General features: G+C 34.8%; 1 protein-coding gene across 1 annotated transcript; it reads left to right on the top strand.

Annotated features, from left to right (window-relative positions):
• The first annotated feature begins 224 nt into the window (after positions 1–224).
• LOC127854572 (uncharacterized) lies at positions 225–17593 on the top strand. Its single transcript, XM_052389635.1, has 11 exons — positions 225–236; positions 1966–2181; positions 4253–4422; positions 6199–6258; positions 7804–7925; positions 8781–8917; positions 9784–9945; positions 10781–10935; positions 12842–12936; positions 14589–14677; positions 16566–17593. Exons 1-11 carry the CDS (start codon positions 225–227, stop codon positions 16650–16652), a joined length of 1305 nt encoding a protein of 434 aa, XP_052245595.1. The 3' UTR covers positions 16653–17593.
• The last annotated feature ends 3878 nt before the right edge of the window (positions 17594–21471 follow it).

Genomic DNA, 21471 nt, shown 5'->3' with positions numbered 1-21471 from the left:
TCTCTTGTTTTTTCTTTTTTTTGTATTGCTATTGCTACATGCATGTAATTATATTGTTTATTGATCAATAAATCTATATAAAAAATAATAAAAAAATCTGTTATTAAATGATCAATTTTAAAATATTAATTTATTTGCAGCTTGTTAACCTTCTTTAAATCAATAAACAATAAATCAGTCTGACATATACAGAAATAACATCAAATCAGAGCCTTAAAATGAAAATGACTCCCAGTGTATTTCTCTTTGAGGAAAGAGAAAGGGGAAGTATCGGTATATGTTTGTTGATAGGCATGGTCAAAGCTAATAGTTATCCCTACGCTTTTTGAAAAGCGTGGGGATATTGTGGTTATCTCCGCCATCCCTCTGTCCGTCCTGGCCACTTTCTCCTCCTACACTATAAGCACTAGAACCTTGAAACTTACACGCATGGTAGCTATGAGTATATGTGCGACCCTGCACTATTTGGAATTTTGATCTGACCCCTGGGTCAAAAGTTACGGGGGTTCTGGCGGGGCCAGGTCAGAGATTTTCACTGATTTTTTTTAGGTTATTTAACTATAATTTCTTCATTTCTATACCGATTGTCTTCAAATTGATACGGAACCTCTCTTATGACAATACGGTCAATCTCAACTATGCATGGCCCCATTACCAACCCTGCGGCGACCAGCTTACATAGGCCACGCCCACCCAAAATTGCAGTTTTACTATAATTTCTTCATTTCTACACCGATTCAAATTGATACTGAACCTTTCTTATGACAATGCGGTCAATCTCAGCTATGCATGGCCACATTACCAACCCTGGGGCGCCCCGCCCACATAGGCCACGCCCACCAATAATTGCCTTTTACTATAGTTTCTTTATTTCTACACCAATTCATTTCTAACTGATACTGAACTTCTCTTATGACAATATGGTAAATCTCAACTATGCATGGCCCCATTACCAACCCTGGGGCGCTCCTGGGTCAAACATGTGGGGTGGGGATACGCGTCGGCCTCTGCTGCGCCATTTCTAGTTTGATTTGTTTTGAAACGTTTATTAAATACTTTGCTACAAATGCTAATTTGTATTATGCTATAACTTCTTTTTATATAAATATCATGTACACAAATGCCCCTAAGTCTGTCAATTTTTGTTAAGTTTTCATTGGAATGAAACTGTTAAATTGGCTATTCAGGAAAAATACCTATCTTTTGAGTAGGGTAATAAGTCCTAATATTTATCCCAAATGGGCCTCCAAAAAGTCTCTGACTTCATATTTAGATTCAGAAATCATCGTTTAACCAGGAATCCCAGTTACAAGTATAAAATGTTCAAACATTATTAAAGACAAACAGTATGCATTGTGGATTCACAAGACCAGATAGATAAAGTTCCATGCTGAACTATTGAATAAATATCACCATTTTTTTAAATGTTTGTTTGGGATAATGTGCCTATAACAGACAGGTGGGTAGGTAGGTCTGGGAATTGTTGTTTTTGTATTGTTTTTTTACATGTACAACTATGGAAATATATCTTTGATTATAAGGTAAAATACTGTGTAAAATATAAATCCATATATGCACAGCCCACCCATATAAAGATAGAAGCAATCAAATAAGAGGGAAAACACTTGTTATTGATGATTGGCTGAAGAGCCTAGAAGAGCTATCAATGAAATATTGTGTTCACAAAAAGTCTGAACGTGAGTGTAAACATGACCATGTCTTTCTTGTGAACTTGCCCCCCCCCCCCCCCAACAAAAAAATTAAGACCTTGTATTTTATGTGAGACAATTTATTTGTGTAAGTTGGGTTGTCTCAAACAGTAATGTTACGATGACTTGACAAGCTATTTTTGAGGGTCGTCTATGAAATATGACCCAGCCCAAAACACATTCAATAACAATCATAATCTGAAGCCTTTTTGAAAAAAGTATCGTCATCTTAGCAAGAATTATTTTAAATCTTTAGGAATCAAATGACAAGAAAAAGGATGGTGTGAAGTCAGAAGATATCCTAAAACGAGGCATGTCACTAGTAAAAAGCTACAGTAAGATGACCGAAGAGGAACGTAAAGAGCTGATCAAGAAAGCATTTGAAGCCAAACAGAAACTGCAAGAAGAACTTGAAGCAACAAAGAAAGAAGTGAAGAAGAAGGAGGAAGAAGTGAGCAGGCTGCAAAAAGAGGTACAAAATTAATTACTGCAAAATCAAGTGCTGTGTATGTGCAGCGTAATTTAGTGTTGATTGTATGTAATTATTCAGTTTTGTTTCAATGATTTCGAGATAATCTGCATACCGGTTTCCTGGGTATATGGCCCACTACTTACTAATTACTCACTAATTACTCTATGTTTTCGGACACTTAAAAATAATTATTTTTTTTCGTGTCCGAAAACTTAGATACGAAAAATATTAACAAAATACAGGTGTCCGAAAACTTAGAGTCGAAAATGGAAGTGTCCGAAAATAGCGTCAATTGTATCAACGACTACCGGTAATAGCACGCGCTTGTAAAATACAATGCCGTATAGTATAAATTACAGTTATACATGTTTGCACTGCATTTTAAATAATTGTAAATGCTTAATTTATTTGACAGAAAGTTACTTCAAGGTTGTACTTTGACCAACGAGTTAAAAAATGAGCATGTGATGTACCGATACACGCTTGTTTAAACCTGTAATTAACACAATAAAAAAGCAAACCATGAATTCTTTGTTTGTTCATTTCCGATAGTTGTTGTGTAACACCTTCCATTGCTCGTAAAACTTGTAATAGGGTGCATCACAATTTGAAACATATTTTTTGTATTTGTCACAGTTATTTTACTGAGAAGGGGTAGTACCATTGCGGTAGATAATTGAACTGTTTATTGGCACTACCCCTGATAATTGTCATAACGCTTATGCTATCGAGCGAAACCATTGTTTAATACCGGTTTACAAGGTTATTTACCCAATAACACAAATGTAATGGTCCATTGCCCTCAGGCAAGCATCCGCAATGTTTGATGATGTTAATCTGGTTGTAAAACCCCACGATCGAAGTGTCATTAGATATCGAAAACAGGTTCCAAATTTGGTAAAATAGCGCTGTAAAATATACTGTCCGAAAACTTAGAGACATAAATAACGGACGAAAACTCCTGTGTCCGAAAATAAAGAGTCACAAAAAATATTTTTGCTAAAAAAGGGGGTGTCCGAAAACTTAGAGTGTCCAAAACATAGAGTAATTATGGTAATGTCTCTGGTAGATATCGAAAAAACGCTTCAACAGTGGGAATCTCACCCGTAACATCCCGATTGCTGGGCAAACACCATATCCACTACGCCATGGAGGCCTTTGATACTAGATCAGGGTTAAAAACTGGCATTTAAAATGTATCTTGTATGGTTCAAGGGCTAAGTGAGCAACAGCTAACTTATATCCCTGTTACGTTAACATTTATTTATACAAACAAATCTACACTCTGAAATGTGCACCTGACAATAATACTTATAAATAATACTTCCATAAAAGTTCCATTTCCATTGGAATTCAAGTTTTTGCAACATCATTTGGTAGCTGTCCTTAGATAAACAAAGAAGATAATATGCAAGAAGAAATTAATATTTGTTTTACAATACAATGAACTGATATGTACACATAAAAGATGGTATACCATTTGTATAAATGTATGTAAGTTAAATTAAATTAGCTTTAACTTTATCCCATTTGTCTCCAATATCTCATTAGTGTATTTCAGCATGTTGATGTATTTAATAGAGTTATACCAGACTAAGCAGACTTTCCTGAAACCAACTTTCCGACTTATGAGACCGACATATTTTATGTGGATTCAAAAGTTATTCACTTAGAATTGATCCCGTAATTTCATTTTGGTCCAGCAAGTTTGTAAGGTTGTTGGACTGAAGACTGACACTTTTTGGAAGCTTTTGGGAATTTTTTTATACCTATGAAGTTTCATATGAGCTGTGCTATGTTAAAAAGGGGTTTAATGCATGTGCGTAGAGTCCCAGATTAGCCTGTGTAGTCTGCACAAGCTACTCGGGGACAACACTTTCCGCCTAAACTGGATTTTTCCTAAGAAGAGACTGTCTTTAAACAAAAAATACAATAAAAGCCGAAAATGTCGTCCCTGATTAGCCTAAGCAGACTGCACAGGCCTATTTAGAACAACAATTTGTGCACATGCATTAAACACCCTTTTCACAGTGTACGGCTAATATCAACTTATGTAGGAACTGTCATGAAGGTTGCAGGTGGTCTTCTGCTAATGGAAGGTGAAAAGGAAGCCTTGGAAGGGAAAGAGGTCAAGTACTTTGATCTGTACCCAGAAAGGTCATACAAGGAGGGATCTGCAGCCCAGACCCACTTCCGTCTGGCAGAGTCTCAGTTTTATAGGCTGCTAAATACCGGAATGACGTGAGTGCCGTACTAAACTAAAAAATTGTCAACAAATCTACAGTTGTTCTTGCATTACTAGTAGACCTGCATTTTGAAAGGCTTGCGTTTTTTTATTAGTAATTAAAAAATCATAACAAACTTAGATGCTGATAAAGAGTTGAAAGAGTCAGAAAGTTTGTATTTGTTGTTACAGGGCTCTCCAGCAGCTCCTAGTTTTCCTAGCTGTTTTATTAAGTGCTTATAGTGTTTGTGTTTTTTTAATTCCTCCAGTGATTTTTTTTGCTTTTATTTGTTACAGCCTGTGCCATTTGAATTGGGAAAATTAGCGTGATAAACCGTGAAATTGGGAAAAATAGTGCGATTAACCATGAAATTGGGAAAATTTAAGCATTATAAATATGATTATAAGTAACAGAATTAATATTGTTTTCAAGTTCATGTTCAGGGGGTTTTCTTAAGCCATTTTAGGAAAAGGAGTCTGGTCAAATTGGGTTTTTTATATCAATAAAAGTGGCAAATTAAGGAATTATTTATCTACAAAAAGGACTAAACTAAAGTGATATATTGTGTAGGATGTATAAAAAATAAAGTTGAGATCTAGGGTTAAGAAATCATAATTAAATCATAAGAGACTTAATTCTTTCTTTAAAAAAATAGGGGGGGGGGGGGATTTTTATTTTTTGGGGGGGAAATTTTTATCAGATTTTGGGGAAAAAACGTGGATTTTTGTGATTGGGAAGCAGCCGAATTTCGGCTGTAATTTTAAGCAAAAAAAATCACTGCTCCAATAATTCCAAGTGTTTCTTTTTCGAGCATTTTGTGGCAAATTATTATTAGTATCTATGTGTTTATAAGTTTAATGTGCGGATATTTGGTAGACTATGTTGCTTGCAGTTATGTCACTTATGCATAATCTATCATTTGCCCATTTGATTTGAATTTTGCGTGGCACAAACCAATTATACAAAGAAGTATTTACCATATTCTGTGTTCATGGCACTCCACTGTAATATTTTTTACCAACTAATAAAAACTGTAGCGTTTTGGATTGCTGGTGTCATAGTAATGCATGAAGAGGTGTTGATTTGTTGGTTTCTGAATTTAAAACCTGATAAGCAGTTGTAGCCAAATAGTCTCCTAGTTTTTGAGGTGACACAGCCAATTACTTGTTGTTTCAATAGAGCTGTCTGCCATAAATTAATATCAACATGTATGTTCCTAACTGGAAAGATTCAATTATCAAAAGTTTTTCATAATATTGCACCTATAAATTAAATATTCATATATCATTAAGTTTTTTATTCTTCTGAATTCTGCCCTCTCTGAAAAGTTCTGTGCCTCTGTGGTCTCAGATGAACACATTAGGGCTCATGGCACTCTTGTTTCAGATGAATTTCTGAAGAGCCTGTGTATCACATGAGGATGTCATTATGTTCTCTGTTTGATAAAAAAAACCTAGTTAACCAATGATTCTGAATTCATACTTATTCTGTAATGTTTTCTGCAGGTAGAATTAAGAGTTAATGTATGTGTTTTCAGAAATTGTGCAAATTATGTTTAAATGTAAGCTTTAAATGATAACATTTGTTTCTCTTTAAAGCATATTTTATTAATTATTGGTAATAAGTATATATATGTTTCTATTGCACTGTTTAAATTTATGTTGCAAACGTTGTGGATGAATTATAATGTGTGATCTGTATACAGTACAGTTCATAATGTATTAATTAAGATATTATTTCAGTTTTTTCATATGTTTATTTTTTTCAAACTTTTTATGTGGCTTCATTTCAGTAAAACCAATTTAGTGAAAGTGGAATACGTCCTCAATCCAGATCTGGTGCATCATTTCAGGTTAGTTTAATTGCTTCATTTCAGCACATTTCTGAACAAATGATAGCCAACAGGGCCGTACACAGGGAGGGTGCGAGAGGGGTCTTCCCACCCTATCTTTTTTAATTTGGCACTTTTCAAGGTGAATTGTAATGCTTAACCCTTCACCACTTAGATATGTATTTTGACGCATTTGTTGTCCCTTAGAAAGTTACATTTAATTAAATACATTTCTTACTAGATTCAAGTTTTAAAGGTTTCATTTCCAACCCTCAGATACTGATAAGCAGCAAACAGCATAAAACCTGAACATACTGCAAGTTAGTCCTTATCATTTGCTTTCATTCGCTGCTTGTCTTTCCTTGGCCAGTCAAAAGACGTGTTACATTGACCATCGATAGATGAAGCATTCAGGATCACAAGGGGTAATTGACTAATTGTGGATGTGCGATAAAAAAACATTGCCTAGAAGCTTGTCTCTACTGGCGAGTAAAGTAGCGCTAATGCCTTTGTTAATTAGGGACAATAAAACATAACTCCTCTTTTGTATTGAGAGAAAGTGCACTGTGGGCCATTTCATCTGAGAAAACTTGCAGTAGGCCCATTATTTAAATAAATCCTAACTAGACAGCCAGCTTAGGGTGGAGGGCCCGGGCCTGCGTAGGGACCTGGCCAATCAGTTTTGCAAATTTAGCCAATCAGCTGTGCTCAGTAATCCCAAGTTTATCCCTTTACATTTTTGCCTGAGACTTAGAAAAGTTCAGAGTCGCGCAAATTTGTATCTCCGATTCTGAGCAAGTCTGAATCACAAGTAACAGTTAAGTGCTTGTGTGAAATTTGAATTTTGTGAGCATTTGTGGTCAGCTAGTGACTGATGCTACTTATATTATAGTTAATTTTCTGTTGACAGTTTCTGTTAATCTATCAGTAGACATTTTGTCTTTTTATAGATTGCATGGTTTTGTTTTGTAACGTGCATGTTCTTTATAAGATGGAAATTTACTCGGCTTCTTTCTATATTGTGGTTCTTTTAATTTATTTCTTTTGGGAACAGTGGTGGGATGCTGGTCTAGGAATCTGAAGGTCCCTGGTTTGAATCCCACTCAAACCGTTGTTTATTTCTGAACAAAAGTTAATCCCATGCTTGCTCCTCTCTAAGGTATAAATTCGTACCTTTTGAGGCAAATAATACCATAGCTGCATACTGAGTTTGACCCTTTACCACGTAGAGACATATTTTAATGCATTTGTAGTACCTTAGAAAGTTACATTTAATTAAAGACCTTTCTTACTAGATCCAAGTTGTAAAGGCTTCAGTTCCATCCCTTAGATACTGATGAGCAGCAAACAGCATTAAACCTGAACAGAAAGCGAGTTACTCGCAGGCTGATGTGTTTTTATGCTGTTTACACATCACCATTTTCACTTTGCTTCTAAGTTTGAAAAGGTTAAACTGACAACCTTCATCTCAGTAATTGTAGGGCTAAATGTTAGAGTTGTCTGAACATGAACCATCATCAATAGACCATAAACCCTAAGCTTTAAACCTTGACCTTTTGCTCGTAGGGAATGTCGAGAAAGCTTAAAGAAGAAGCATGGGGAGGAGTTTTCTTACCCTGTGTTGGCGTTTCATGGCACAATGGAGACGAATATCAAGCCTATATGTGAGACTGGCTTCAAAATACCCGGTGAGTAGTATTTTGTGTATAAAATTGGATGTGCTTAAGGTGTCGTCCCAGATTAGCCTGTGCAGTCCGCAGCGACAATATTTTCCGCCTTTAGAGGGTTTTTGCTAAGAAGAGACTTTCTTAGAACAAAAAATGTCATAAAAGCTGAAAGCATCGTCTATGATTAGTCCTTGCAGACTGCAAATGCTAATCTGGGAAGACACTTAATGCCTTAACAAGATGTTTGCTAAGAAGAGACTTTCTTAAAATGAAAAATGTCATAAAAGCGGAAAGTGTTGTATTGATTGGTCTTTTAGGCTAATCTGGGACGACACTTTACGCACATCCATTAGACCCCCTTTTCTCAGAATGCAATTCAAATAGATTTATTTAAGTAAAATACAGTTAACTATGCCTTGCACTTTAATAGCAGTGTTTGCTATTCAATATGAAGGAATGATGTACCTGTATTTTGTTGCAGTAAAATGTATATTTGGATTTTTGGTTTGAGCTTTTGTCTTTGAAGAGGAATTCCTATTCTTCAGTTTTAAGATGGATTGGTGTGTTTCAAATGTTTCTGAATACAGTTTTTGCAAATATAATTGTTTGGTTTGAAAAAATATTTATTGTTGATAAATTAATTGAGTCAACAATACAGAGCCTTGTTCTGTGAAAATGGATTTAATGCATGTGCATTTGGTGTCATCCCTGATTAGCCTGTGCAGTCTGTTACCATAACAAGGGAAAGTTGTGTCCCTCATTAGCCTGACAGACTGCACAGGCTAATATGGGCCAACACATTGCTCATGTGCATATTTTTTGCTCAGTCTTCAAATTTATAATACCACATTTAAGTGTTTTATGCCAATGATTCAGGCGACAATGGCCATGCTCATCGTACAGACACAGGCTGGTACGGAAAGGGTGTCTACTTCAGCGAATACCCTGCCTACTCCATGGGATATATCCAGGGCGCAACCCAACTGCTACTCTGCCAAGTTCTACCCGGCAAAGTATAAAATCTTGTTTTTGATGTTAAAATTAAGCCTTGTTCTGAGGAAACTGGATAAAGTTCATGAGCTTAGTCACGTCCAAGATCAGATTGTGCAGTTCGCACAGGCCTATCTTGGATGACACTTTATATGAACATTTGTTTTAAAGAAAGTCGGGTCTAAAAGAAAATTCAGTGAAGGCAGAAAGTGTCTTCCATTATTAGCCTGTGATGACTGTGCATGCTTATATGGTATGACATTTTAATATAAAACAATTTTTCCAGTACGAGAATCAATAATAGTTTTTGATGATGTTCAATTGATATGTTGTACTTTAGAAACAAGAATTTGGCATTGACCAACTTTGGCAGAATTATGGCCCTTTGTTAAATGTAACACTATGAAATTTCAATTATATAGGCTGGAAAATAATAGCCTTTTTACCAGCTGGGTAGATTTTTAACTTATTTCACAGCTTATTACATGTACACCTAATTTAAAAGTGTTCTTTTTGGCCCAGCCAATATTGGATGAATTCCGGTCCTTTTCATATTTATTGCGTTTATTTTTCCTGATTAACCCTTTCAGTGCTGGAACCAAATTTTGAAGGCCTTTGCAAACAGTTTGGATCCAGATGAGATGCCACAGAATGTGGCGTCTCATCAGGATCCAAACTGTTTGCTATTCTGATAGTATTCTTTGAAAAAAATCGAAGAAAATGCTAATTTTAGAAATTCAGCAGAAGGCATTTTAGCAGACGACAAATTTCCCAGCATGCAAAGGGCTACGCACATTAAGCCCGGTTTTTGCAGAGTGCTGCCCAAATAGTATTGCATTGAATGGCTACATGTATTGATTCATTAATAGGAACTTACATGATATTTCAGGCCTATCAGTGTACGAAGCTTATTCACGGGCATTCCTTGATGAAAGGTTACGATTCCCACGTGTCTCCCTGCAAGAAAGAGCTTGTCATCTTTAACAAGTATCACATTCTGCCACAGTATATTGTCCACTATCAGCCGAATGCCGGAGAATTCAAATACACAGTAGGATTTTACCTTTTACCACACAGATAGGCATTTGCTCGTTCATAGTCCCTGAGAAAATCATACATAATTTAAGACCTCTCTTACTAGATTCAAATGTTAAAGGCTTCATTTTTAATACTGTGGTCTGAAGAGCAGCAAACAGCATAAAACCTGAACAGTCTGCGAGTTTTATGCTGGTTGCAGCATAATGTCATTTTCACATTTCTTCTGAGAAGAAATGGGTTAAGCTTGCTTTTCATAAAATGTCACATTTATTCAAGATCCAATGAAATGGATCAGTGTGCTTGTTAGGTTGAGCATTTTGGGTACCCTGGTTTATAAGAAGAATGCTTGAGGCATTTCTTTCAAACTGTATACAATACTAAACAAAATTCACATATCAAAATGAGCTAATAAGCAAAATGGGATAAATCAAATATATGGGCAGAGCTCTGTGAAAAGAGGGTTTAATGCATGTGTGTTAAGTGTCGGCCCAGATAAGCCCCTAATCAGGGCTGACACTTTACCCACATGCATTAAACCCCCTTTTCACATTCCACATACAATATATATTAAGCAGGATAATGCTGTTGTTTTGGTCAGCTAGTTCTGTCAGAATGATTAATGAGATATAGCACAAAGTATATATTTCTGTATTAAAATGAATTCATGAGTGAAATGTGATCGTATGAAATTTCTTAAAATTACGGGGCTTTTTTAACATAGAAATTTGTAAAGATATTATATCAGCGAGATAAAACAACCAGTAATCTAATTTCTCTCAATGGCCACATTTTATAACCAAATATCATATTATTGAAATAATTTTTCAAATCAGCTTTTGATGTTGTAGTCACCACCAAAACCAACATCGGCTGCTTGTAGCACAGCAGATGGCAAGAAAGGCAAAGGGAAGAAGAAGGGAGGAAAGCTTACAATAGACGAATTAACAGACACTGAGATGTTGAAAACCAAGCATGACCAGGCTATAGCCATGCCTACATCAAGGTCTGTGCAGCGGCAATAAGGGGAGAGTCTGAAGAAAATGGGTTATTTAACTGTTACTATAGTGATAGTAATAATATTGATAAAGATTTTTGTTCCACATGTGAATATATAACTACCACTGGAGATAATGTCCTTAACAAAATGTGTCAAGGTCGCTGTGGCGTAGTGGATATGGTGTCCGCCTAGCGACCAGGAGGTCATGGGTTCAATCCCCACTGTGGGAGCGTTCTTTAGATTTCCCCCATAGACACCAAGTACTGGTTCTAGTCCCAGGAAACGGACTCGAGAGCGTTTCAAATAAGCCTAAGGCTTTCTATGCAATCGAGCTAAAATAAATAGGTTTAAACTAACAAAATGTTCTACATAAAAAATGATGTAGATAGAGGAAGAAAATGCAAAATTTTACTCAAGATTTAAAGCAATTCTTAAACATTCCAATTTAAAGAGTATTCTTCATTCATAGACTTAAGTCTAAAAATTGTTTGGTGATATCGGACCTCCGTCAATTTTTTTATTTTATAGCAATAACTATATAAGGAATATAATTGTTATGAGTTCAAATGGGCCTTTTGTAAACTGTTGACTTTATTAAATCAGAAGCAAAGTTCATGCTTTTTTTTACTTTTTGTATGAAACCTTTTTTTTAACTTCTTCAGACTTGAACTTGAGGTTTATCCACTGCTGTCTGTTTGTGTTTCTGTTGTTATGCTCCCCCAAAAAATTTGGGGGAGCATATAGTCGCCTCTTCGTCTGTCCGTGCGTCCGTCCGTCTGTCCGTGCACATTTTTGTCCGGGCTATTTCTCAGCAATTAATGACCAGAATTCAATTAAACTTTATGAGAAGCTTCACTACCAAGAGGAGATGTGCAAATTATCAGCCGGTTCTCGTCGGATGATTTTGCACAGAGTTATGGCTCTTTGAAAATTTCCATTAACTGTACATATAGTGCAATTCTTGTCCGGGCTATTTCTCAGCAACTAATGACCGGAATTCAATGAAACTTAATGTGAAGCTTCACTACCAAGAGGAGATGTGCATATTATCAGCCGGTTCTGGTCAGAATATTTTTTACGTAGTTATGGCCCTTTGAAATTTTCCATTGTACATATTATGCAATTCTTGTCTGAGCTATTTCTCAGCAACTTAGTACGGGACTTCAATGAAGCTTTATGGGAAGCTTCACTACCAACAGGAGATGTGCATATTATCAGCCGGTTATGGTCAGATGATTTTTCACAGAGTTATGGCCCTTTGAAATTTTTCATTGTACATATAGTGCAATTCTTGTCCGAGCTATTTCTCAGCAACTTATCACGGGAATTCAATGAAACTTTATGGGAAGCTTCACTACCAACAGGAGATAAGCATATTATCAGCTGGTTGTGGTCGGATGATTTTTCACAGAGTTAAGGCCCTTTGAAATTTTCTATAAACTGTACATATAGTGCAATTCTTGTCCGGGCATTTCTCCCCAACTACTGACTGGACTTCAATGAAGCTTTATGGGAAGCTTGACTACCTTGAGGAGATGCGCATGTTATTAGTGGGTTCTGGTTAGATGATTTATTTAGAGAGTTATGGCCCTTTGAAATTTTTAAGTTGCTAAACCATCCATCGTATCATTTTGTCCAAAGTTATGCCCTTCAAGACGTTTCCTTTTTATCTGAATACATAGTGCAATATTGTGACAAAAAAACCTTTAGGGAGCATCACCCGTCTCCGACGGTTTCTTGTTTCTATCTGTCGAAATATGGATCTTGCAATGACTCTGAAAGTATTTCAGATAGATTGTTGAAACTTTCAAATGGAATTTGTGACTGGTAACACATTGAATAGTTATAAATGTCAGTCTGTTATATGCGTATTTTGCTATATGTGTTTATACTACCATTCATTATGTTGCAGCACATTGGATGGATACAATATTCAGTTCACTGGGACTTTCCAGGACACGCAGGCCGGAATGACGGCCCTGGTCAAATCACATGGAGCAACAATAGGTAACAATGTTTGTTTTTACTATTTTGGGTATGTGGACAGGTCCCTTTGGATTGGGAAATATCGAGTCCTTTTGACTAAAATTGGGAAATTAATGTTGTTGATTTTATGCTTAGAAACACTTGAAAATTAATAATAAAAGTGATTTCAATATTTTCTAAGGTTCAACTGAGAGAGCTGGATTTAGAGATGAATGACATGTTTAGACTTATTAAACAAAATATTTTTTGGAAACCTTCAATTGAGATTTTTTAGGTCCCATTTTGGGGAAAAATATATACTTTTTTCCATTGGGAAAGGTTCACCCTACTGGACGCAAATTTGAACGAAAAAAAGCACCTGGGTAAGTGATGTTATATCATGAAACAATAGGTAAGTGATGTTATATCACGAAACGCAATCTGTGTTGATTTTTTGTTCAAATTTGGGTCTTGTACATGTAGATATACGCATTCCCAATGGAATTTTTTCTATATTTTTCCTCAATGGGACCTTTTAATTCCCTATTGAAGGTTTCAAAAGAAGAATTTTTTTTATAAGTCTAAACATGTCAATTATCTTTGAATCAAGCTTTATAAGTTTAACTTTAGAAAATATAATACTGAAATCACTTTTATTATCAACTTTAAAGTATACGTAAGCATAAGGTCAACACAATTTATTTTCAAATATAAGTCAAAAACGTCTGGAATTTTTCCAATCCAAAGGGACCCGGCCCCATTCCCAAAATGGTGAAAAAAACTGGTAATTATAGGTGACTTATCACACGAAGATACAATAGGTAACTGATGTGTCAGAGCAATTAATACATAGTGTGTAAGGGGGCAAATATAAGAAAAAAAGCTTTTTATGATATTTAAATAAACGAAAAATTCACAAAGAACAAGAATTTGTGGGTGCAGGGCTAATTGTATGGGGTAAATAAATGCCAAACAAGAAGGTACGTGGCTACTAACATTAATAAAAGAATTAACGGGGTAAAATGTAGGTTCATGATTTTATGGGTGTTAATATACACTGAAACTTTAACATATGGAGAAAAACATACACTTAATAAAATTTATGGACTTTAACATATTTTAAAACAACTATTGGTAGAGGCCAATACACACTTACAGAAAATTGTGAAGATAAGCAACATAAACTGAACAAATATTTATGTGAGTAAAAATAATATTCAACAAGTGTTTTGTAGGTTAATTTAAGCTCAAAAATTAATTTAGCTGTATTTGGGTAAATATCGTAGATATAATGGCATTAAATACGTGCTGAATCCAATGTACTTCCAAGTTTAAATCAAATATAAGTTAGCTACAATTTTAACCAGCTACAATTTTAACCCATTTAAGCCTAGTGGACTCTCCCAACCTTCTAAATTGGATCAATTTATTTCCAAAATTAGGTAGTATATATATTTTTATATTTAGATTATTTCTTACATTAAATCCTTTAAGTAAACAGCGCAGACCCTGATGAGACGCCGCATCATGCGGTATCTCATCTTGGTCTACGCTGTTTGCCAAGGCCTATTTTCTAGATGCTAGGCATAAATGGGTTAAAAGAATGCATGTTACTAGAATACAAAAAAGTAGATATTTAATATCGTAGATGCTCAATTTTGTTTTTTAAATATTTCAAGATTATTCTGTTACAGGAACAAAAGCTGTTTTCAGTCTACTGATAGCCTCGAAGCTGGAGTTTGATCTATCAACAAACAAAATCCTTCAGGCTAACAAGAAAGGGGTAAATACTTGCAGTCCGTGTGTGTGTACACTGTAACTCCAATATAAAGCGCTCCGTTATAACGCTGAATCCAATATAACGCGGAGGGTGCTTGGATCCCATTTTTTCTCCAACCTTCCATTTGATTTCTGATTCAAATCCGTATTATGCAACTTCATGTATTTTCAGACAATTCAAAGATGGCGGCAATCACAGTCATGTTGATTGCTTTATTCAACCGTCCGTTGAACCGATTATAATCGCCTCGAGGATAAAAAACACCGACAGCTAATTGGTGTTAATCTGTTGTGTAATGTCAATAAAGGTGTGAAAAACTCGCGTGCCAGTGTTTATTACATGTATTCCTCATCAGAGCGGTTCAGTGCGATAATTTCCATAAGTTAAGTGCAAGCGGGATAGTTATACAATTCAAGTAATTCAAAACGATTGAAACATTCTTACTTTGATATGGTTGCAGTTTGACTATATTAAATGAGCGGCTGTGAAATATACTGCCTACTGCATAAAACAACTTTTTCTGTCATTTCATTATCATTCTAGTATTATGTCATTTAATCTTTCAGTTCGTGTATAAAAAATTAAATAATGCAGACGATTTATTTACATGCGAACGCAGTGTACCGGTAATTGTTAACAGAGTTTCACTTTCATTTTCGCGCGGTATCAGAAAGTCCCCGGGAAACACGTTTTTTGCATGCGTATGGCGCAATAAAACAATTTTTTGTACATGAGTCGTATTGCATTCAATCTAAATTTAAAGTCGCTCGTCCAATGAAAGCTCTGCCCCATAATGCACTGTACTCTTAACACTTCTGAAAATGGCATATATGCGCACGGTGGTGTTTACGAATTTCTTAAACATATAACGTCATTAATGTTCAAGATTATTATTTTTTAAGTGATGTTGCAATTTTATTGGATTATCGGATAAATGTGCATATAAGAAAAGCGGTATGTATACTGTTATCGATACGATTCGGTTTATATGCATGTATTTGCGTCAACACAGCATGGCAATATACATGACCTATATTATAGGCTAATCTATACCTGTTTTGTTTATAGCGACCTGCAGTAAATGAGCTCAAAACCTATAACGCGGATCCGTTATAACGCTGTTTCGCGGCTTGGACCCCATTGACCGCGCTATATTGGAGTTACAGTGTATTTCAAAGTTTTTTTACGTGTTCATCAGCCTCTTCATAAGATGGGTGAACCTGCCCCTGTGACCTTTCAGAGGAAAAATTTAATTTTGAGCCAAATTAGGTCAAATTTAACCCAGCGACCCAGGGTATTCTCCAAAGAATAATTTTGATCAAAATAGAGAATACTTGCTGTCTTTTATCTGTGCTTAATAATATAGATTCATAAAATTATTTCACTTTCTGAGTCTGTGCGCTCTCAGACTAAGCTGCATAAAATTGCGCAGACCAGGAATTATTTTCATAATAACCGCCCTCATGCATGTGAAAATATTCAGGTCAAGTAACATATGCAGTTGACTGGCCATTTAATTGGATTTTGGGAGAGTAAAAGTTTTGTTACCTGACATGAACCGCACTTGATCAGTTTTGTCCTTGAATATATTATATAATTAAAAGTAATTGTTTTTGTTCATGAATGTGTTACTTACATTTTGGTATAATTACATACAAAAAGGTATTAGTTTTAAAGTGTTATTATGATTTTACTACTTGAAATATCATCTTTCATTGTTTTGTACTACTACGAACAATTTTGATTTTATTCGTCAAAATATAATCTATCATTGTTCAGAACTGCTACAAAAAATGGTTTGAAGTGATATGTTTTGTATATTTATCTCAGAGAAATGAAAACATAGTTCAATATATACTTACGCAGCTTACATGTATATTTTTATCTTCAGGTTTCAATAGTGGGTGAAATGTTTTTATATGACTGCATCATCAACCATAAGAAACAAAATGAGGATCATTACAGATTAGACGACTAGTCACATACAATATTTATGATCACGTCAACATTGATGATATGATAGCCACCATGCCTTGCACCTGGGAAGAGCTGGGCCCGTATTCACCAAACAATTCTTAGACTTAAGTCTAAGACTAAATAGTATTCTTTAAATGGATAAAGTATAGAATTGCTTGAATTTTGAGTCAAACTTGGCATTAAACACCTACCTATATCATTCTCCATATAACAGTTTGTTCATGACATAATCACCAGTGGAGGCCTGTATATATTCGAATACTGATATTGGTTCCAAGTCTATTCTTTATTCTGAATTCTAAGAATGTGTTGGTAAATATGGGCCCTGATTTTGCTTCCCTTTCCATTGGTAACTTAGCCTTGCGATTTTAAGGTCACAATTTCCATTCCCTCATCGACTGGCACCTGCAGGCCTTGCAAATGGAAGGTCTTGATTTCGATCTCCTGTCCGTGGGCCACTTAGCCTTGCGACTGCAAGGTCACAGTTTCCATCCACTTAGAGATAGGCACCAAGCTTTGCAAATGGAAGGTCTTGCTTTGGACCAACTGTCCATTGGCCACTTAGCCGTTTTATTGGGAGGTCACAATTTCCATCCCCTCATCGACAGGCATCAAGCCTCGCAAATGGAAGGTCTTGATTTTGATCATGTTAAGAGCATTATTTAAGCCCCATAAACACTCAAAATCAACAAATATATTATAAAATAAAGTTAACCCATCAATAATTGATAAAGCCAATCTCGTGTTTGCTTGTTAATGTTTGGATATTGCTGCGGGAAATTCACATTGAATATATTGTTACACACAAAATAGAAACACGCATTTTGTCTCTTGTCAAATCTATATTACCATACATCATCTAGCTTTGAAATTTTTGCAAATAATATTCATACATTCACTAATGTTAAGGCATAAGGATTTTATTGTGTTATGTATAATGTAACTTTGGCGTATATGGTTTACAAAAATCATGTCATGAAAACATGGATAGATTAAATGGTCATGAAAGAATTTGTTAGATTTTGATATAAGAAATTGTCAGTTGTGTTTTATAGTCAGCACATTTTACATCATAGTTTCATTAAAAGATATTGTTATTAGTTTATTCAACTCCAAATTCTGGTTTGTCTTGCATAACAAATATTTATTGGTGTTCCTATTTAAGTGAAATACTGGTATTTGGAATTAATTATTTATTTTTAAATCTGCATTATGATATTGCACAATTGTACAAAGGTTTGAAAATATATTTGTAATTTGTCTAGTTAAAAGATGCCTGTATTGTGATATGATTTTTACAATTTTATTTCTTGTTAAATGTAAATAATAATATGTAAAAAAAAATGTGTATTCATGTTCTTATGGATGTAATGTACATATTGTAATGTAAAATATCATGGATGTATCCTGATCAAAAATTGTAAGACGCTGCCATATATGCATGTTCTGGTACTTGCATGATCCTATCTGTTATATGATATGTTATTTTATGTTTATTTTTATCATGTATTTTTCACATTCAAAGCAAATTGTGATATGCCGGTGATTAGATTTTGTCTATTGCTATTTTTATTCAAAAAGGCTATTTTTATTTAGCATGATTGATATAATGTATAATGTTTGTACATGTAATACAATCCATCGCTATTTATAATTCAATGTAGTTCACATTTTTTTTCCACATTAAAAGCAAATTGTTATATGCTGGTTTGTAATGTTTGTTAATTGATACTTTTATTCAAAGAGGCTATATTTATTATGCCCCCCTTTGAAGAAGAGGGGGTATATTGCTTTGCACATGTCGGTCGGTCGGTCTGTCGGTCGGTCCGTCCACCAGGTGGTTTCCGGATGATAACTCAAGAACGCTTGGGGCTAGGATCATGAAACTTCATAGGTACATTGATCATGACTTGCAAATGACCCCTATTGATTTTGAGGTCACAAGGTCAAAGGTCAAGGTCACGGTGACCCGAAATAGTAAAATTGTTTTCGGATGATAACTCAAGAATGCATACGCCTAGGATCATGAAACTTCATAGTTAGATTGATCATGACTCGCAGATGACCCCTTTTGATTTTGAGGTCACAAGGTCAAAGGTCAAGGTGACCAGAAATAGTAAAATGATTTTCGGATGATAACTCAAAAACGCTTTTGCCTAGGATCATGACACTTCATAGGTACATTGATCGTGACTCGCAGATGACCCCTATTGATGTTCAGGTCACTAGGTCAAAGGTCAAGGTCACAGTGACAATAAACGTATTCACACAATGGCTGCCACTACAACGGACAGCCCATATGGGGGGCATGCATGTTTTACAAACAGCCCTTGTACTATAATTGTTTATATCAAATGCTATACCCTGTTTCCCATGTAATACAACCATGAAATATTTTTTATATTACACTAGTGCTATACAACATTTTTAAGCGTTTTCATTGGCTTAGTTTTTGTTTATTGACCAATCACATTTTGTTATTTTACTTAAATGACGTTGCAACGTCAAATGACGTCACAAAATGAAAACAATATTCGGGATTTATCATTATGTTTGCGTAAATATTTATTTGATTTGCTCATTTAAAAGCATGTGATAAAAAAGATCTGACACTCATTGTCATATCATACCATATTTTATTAAACTCGTCCAGGAAATTCGTTAGTAAGCTCGCCAAAGGCTCGCTTACTAACAAAATTCCTGAACTCGTTTAATAAAATATGGTATGATATGACAACGAGTACCAGATCCTATATTTCTTTACTAGAATTTTATTTATAGATGTATATATTCATAAGATTGATTTAAGGTCTAATTTTGCATCGGTAGTTCAGTTCATATGTTTTCCCACAAAGAAAGCAAATAGTTACATGCTTGTTAGTAATTTTTGTTCATCGATAAGCAATTTTTATACTAAAATAAGTTTTTTTTAATCAGTATTTCTTTAATAGATGTTTATATTCATAAGATTGATATACATGTAATATCTAACTCATATTACAAACCATAAGTACAGTACTTCACATATTTAATATAGCCACTGGTGGTTTTACGTATTCTATCAGCTTCGCAATCTGTCACTCCATTCTTTCTATTTATCCATTTTACTGTTAGTTTAAATTTGAACTGTTGTTAAAGTATTTTGTTTAATTAAGAAATCCTAGATATCTCGTATTCATTTGTTTATGTATTTGATTGTTAATAGGATGGTTTATTTTGTGATTATATTGTTTTGTGATATGACAGTTAAATTTTAAATTAGTACTTTATATTGCATTATTTGTGACATTAATATATTTTACCTATGTTAATAGTGATTTTATAAAATATTTCAGATATTATTTGTTTGTGATTTGTTTTACGGTATTTTACAAGTGATAAGTCTATTTTCTGTACATTTGTTTTAAATTAGTGGAAATTTAATTCTGTGAGGTTTCTTTTATTATATAAAAAATTGTCATTAATTCTCATTTCAAACACATTTATTTGTCTTCTATGCATTATCTGGTGCAGCAAATGGAAGCTTATTTAACCCTTTCCCCATCAGAAGCAAAATGAAAATGGCTTTTGCAACCAGCATAAAACCAGTACAGCCTGCGAGTAACTAACAGTCTGTTCAGGTTTTATGCTGTTTGCTACGCATCAGTATCTAAGGGTTGGAAATGAAGCCTTTAAAACTTAAATCAAGTAAGAAAGGTCTTTTATTAAATTTAACTTTCTTAGTTATTACAATTGCGTCCAAATATGTATATAAGTGATTAAGGGTTATGTGAGTAATAATGAGTATATATTAATCTAAACCACTTTATTGTGTATAAATGGCCAATAGGTGTAGATTACACTTACAAAAGCCAACCGATATACTTTTAACTGGATGGGCAATACCAGGAAAGAAATGAAACCTGTAATAACAGTTTCGAAAGCTGCAACTGCTGAATATTAAGTCGATTTTAGTACATAGTGAATGGCATGTGTAAATTAAACAATGTCCCCCTATATGACCTCTGACCTTGAAGGATGACCTTGACTTTGACCCTTCACCACTCAAAATGTGCAGCTCCATGAGAAACACATGCATTTCAAATATAAAATTGCTAGCTTCAATATTGCAGAAGTGACATTACATGAGCAACTTTGACCCATATATTTGACCTTGAAGGATGACCTTGACCTTTCACCACTCAAAATGTTCAGCTCCATGAGATACACATGCATGCCAAATATCAAGTTGCTATCTTCAATATTGCAAAAGTATTCATAAAATAAGCGATTTGGGTCACATATATTTGACCTCTGACCTTGAAGGATGACCTTGACCTTCCACCACTCAAAATGTGCAGCTCCATGAGATACACATGCATGCCAAATATCAAGTTGCTATCTTCAATATTGCAAAAGTATTCATAAAATAAGCGATTTTGGCCACATATATTTGACCTCTGACCTTGAAGGATGACCTTGACCTTTCACCACTCAAAATAAGCAGCTCCATGAGATACACATGCATGCCAAATATCAAGTTGCTATATTCAATATAGCAAAAGTTATTGCAAAATGTTAAAGTTGGCACAAACAGACCAACCAACCAACAGACCAACCAACCAACCAACAGACAGGGAAAAACAATATGTCCCCCACTATAGTAGTGGGGGACATAAAAATTAAGTTAAAAATTGTGATAACTAACATGATGACTAATATGTTTGTTTTGTGCAGCTATTTCACAGGCTAATTGAAAAATGCAGTTTAATAAGAACAGTGCTGGAGTTTTAGTGTGATTACCAAGCACAAAGTCAACTTGAATCCTGTACAAAAACTAA

The sequence above is a fragment of the Dreissena polymorpha genome, chromosome 13 (genome assembly GCF_020536995.1).
Source record: "Dreissena polymorpha isolate Duluth1 chromosome 13, UMN_Dpol_1.0, whole genome shotgun sequence".
NCBI lineage: Eukaryota > Metazoa > Mollusca > Bivalvia > Myida > Dreissenidae > Dreissena > Dreissena polymorpha.
Note: the sequence above shows the minus strand (reverse complement) of the source record. Positions and strands in the feature narration are given on the sequence as shown.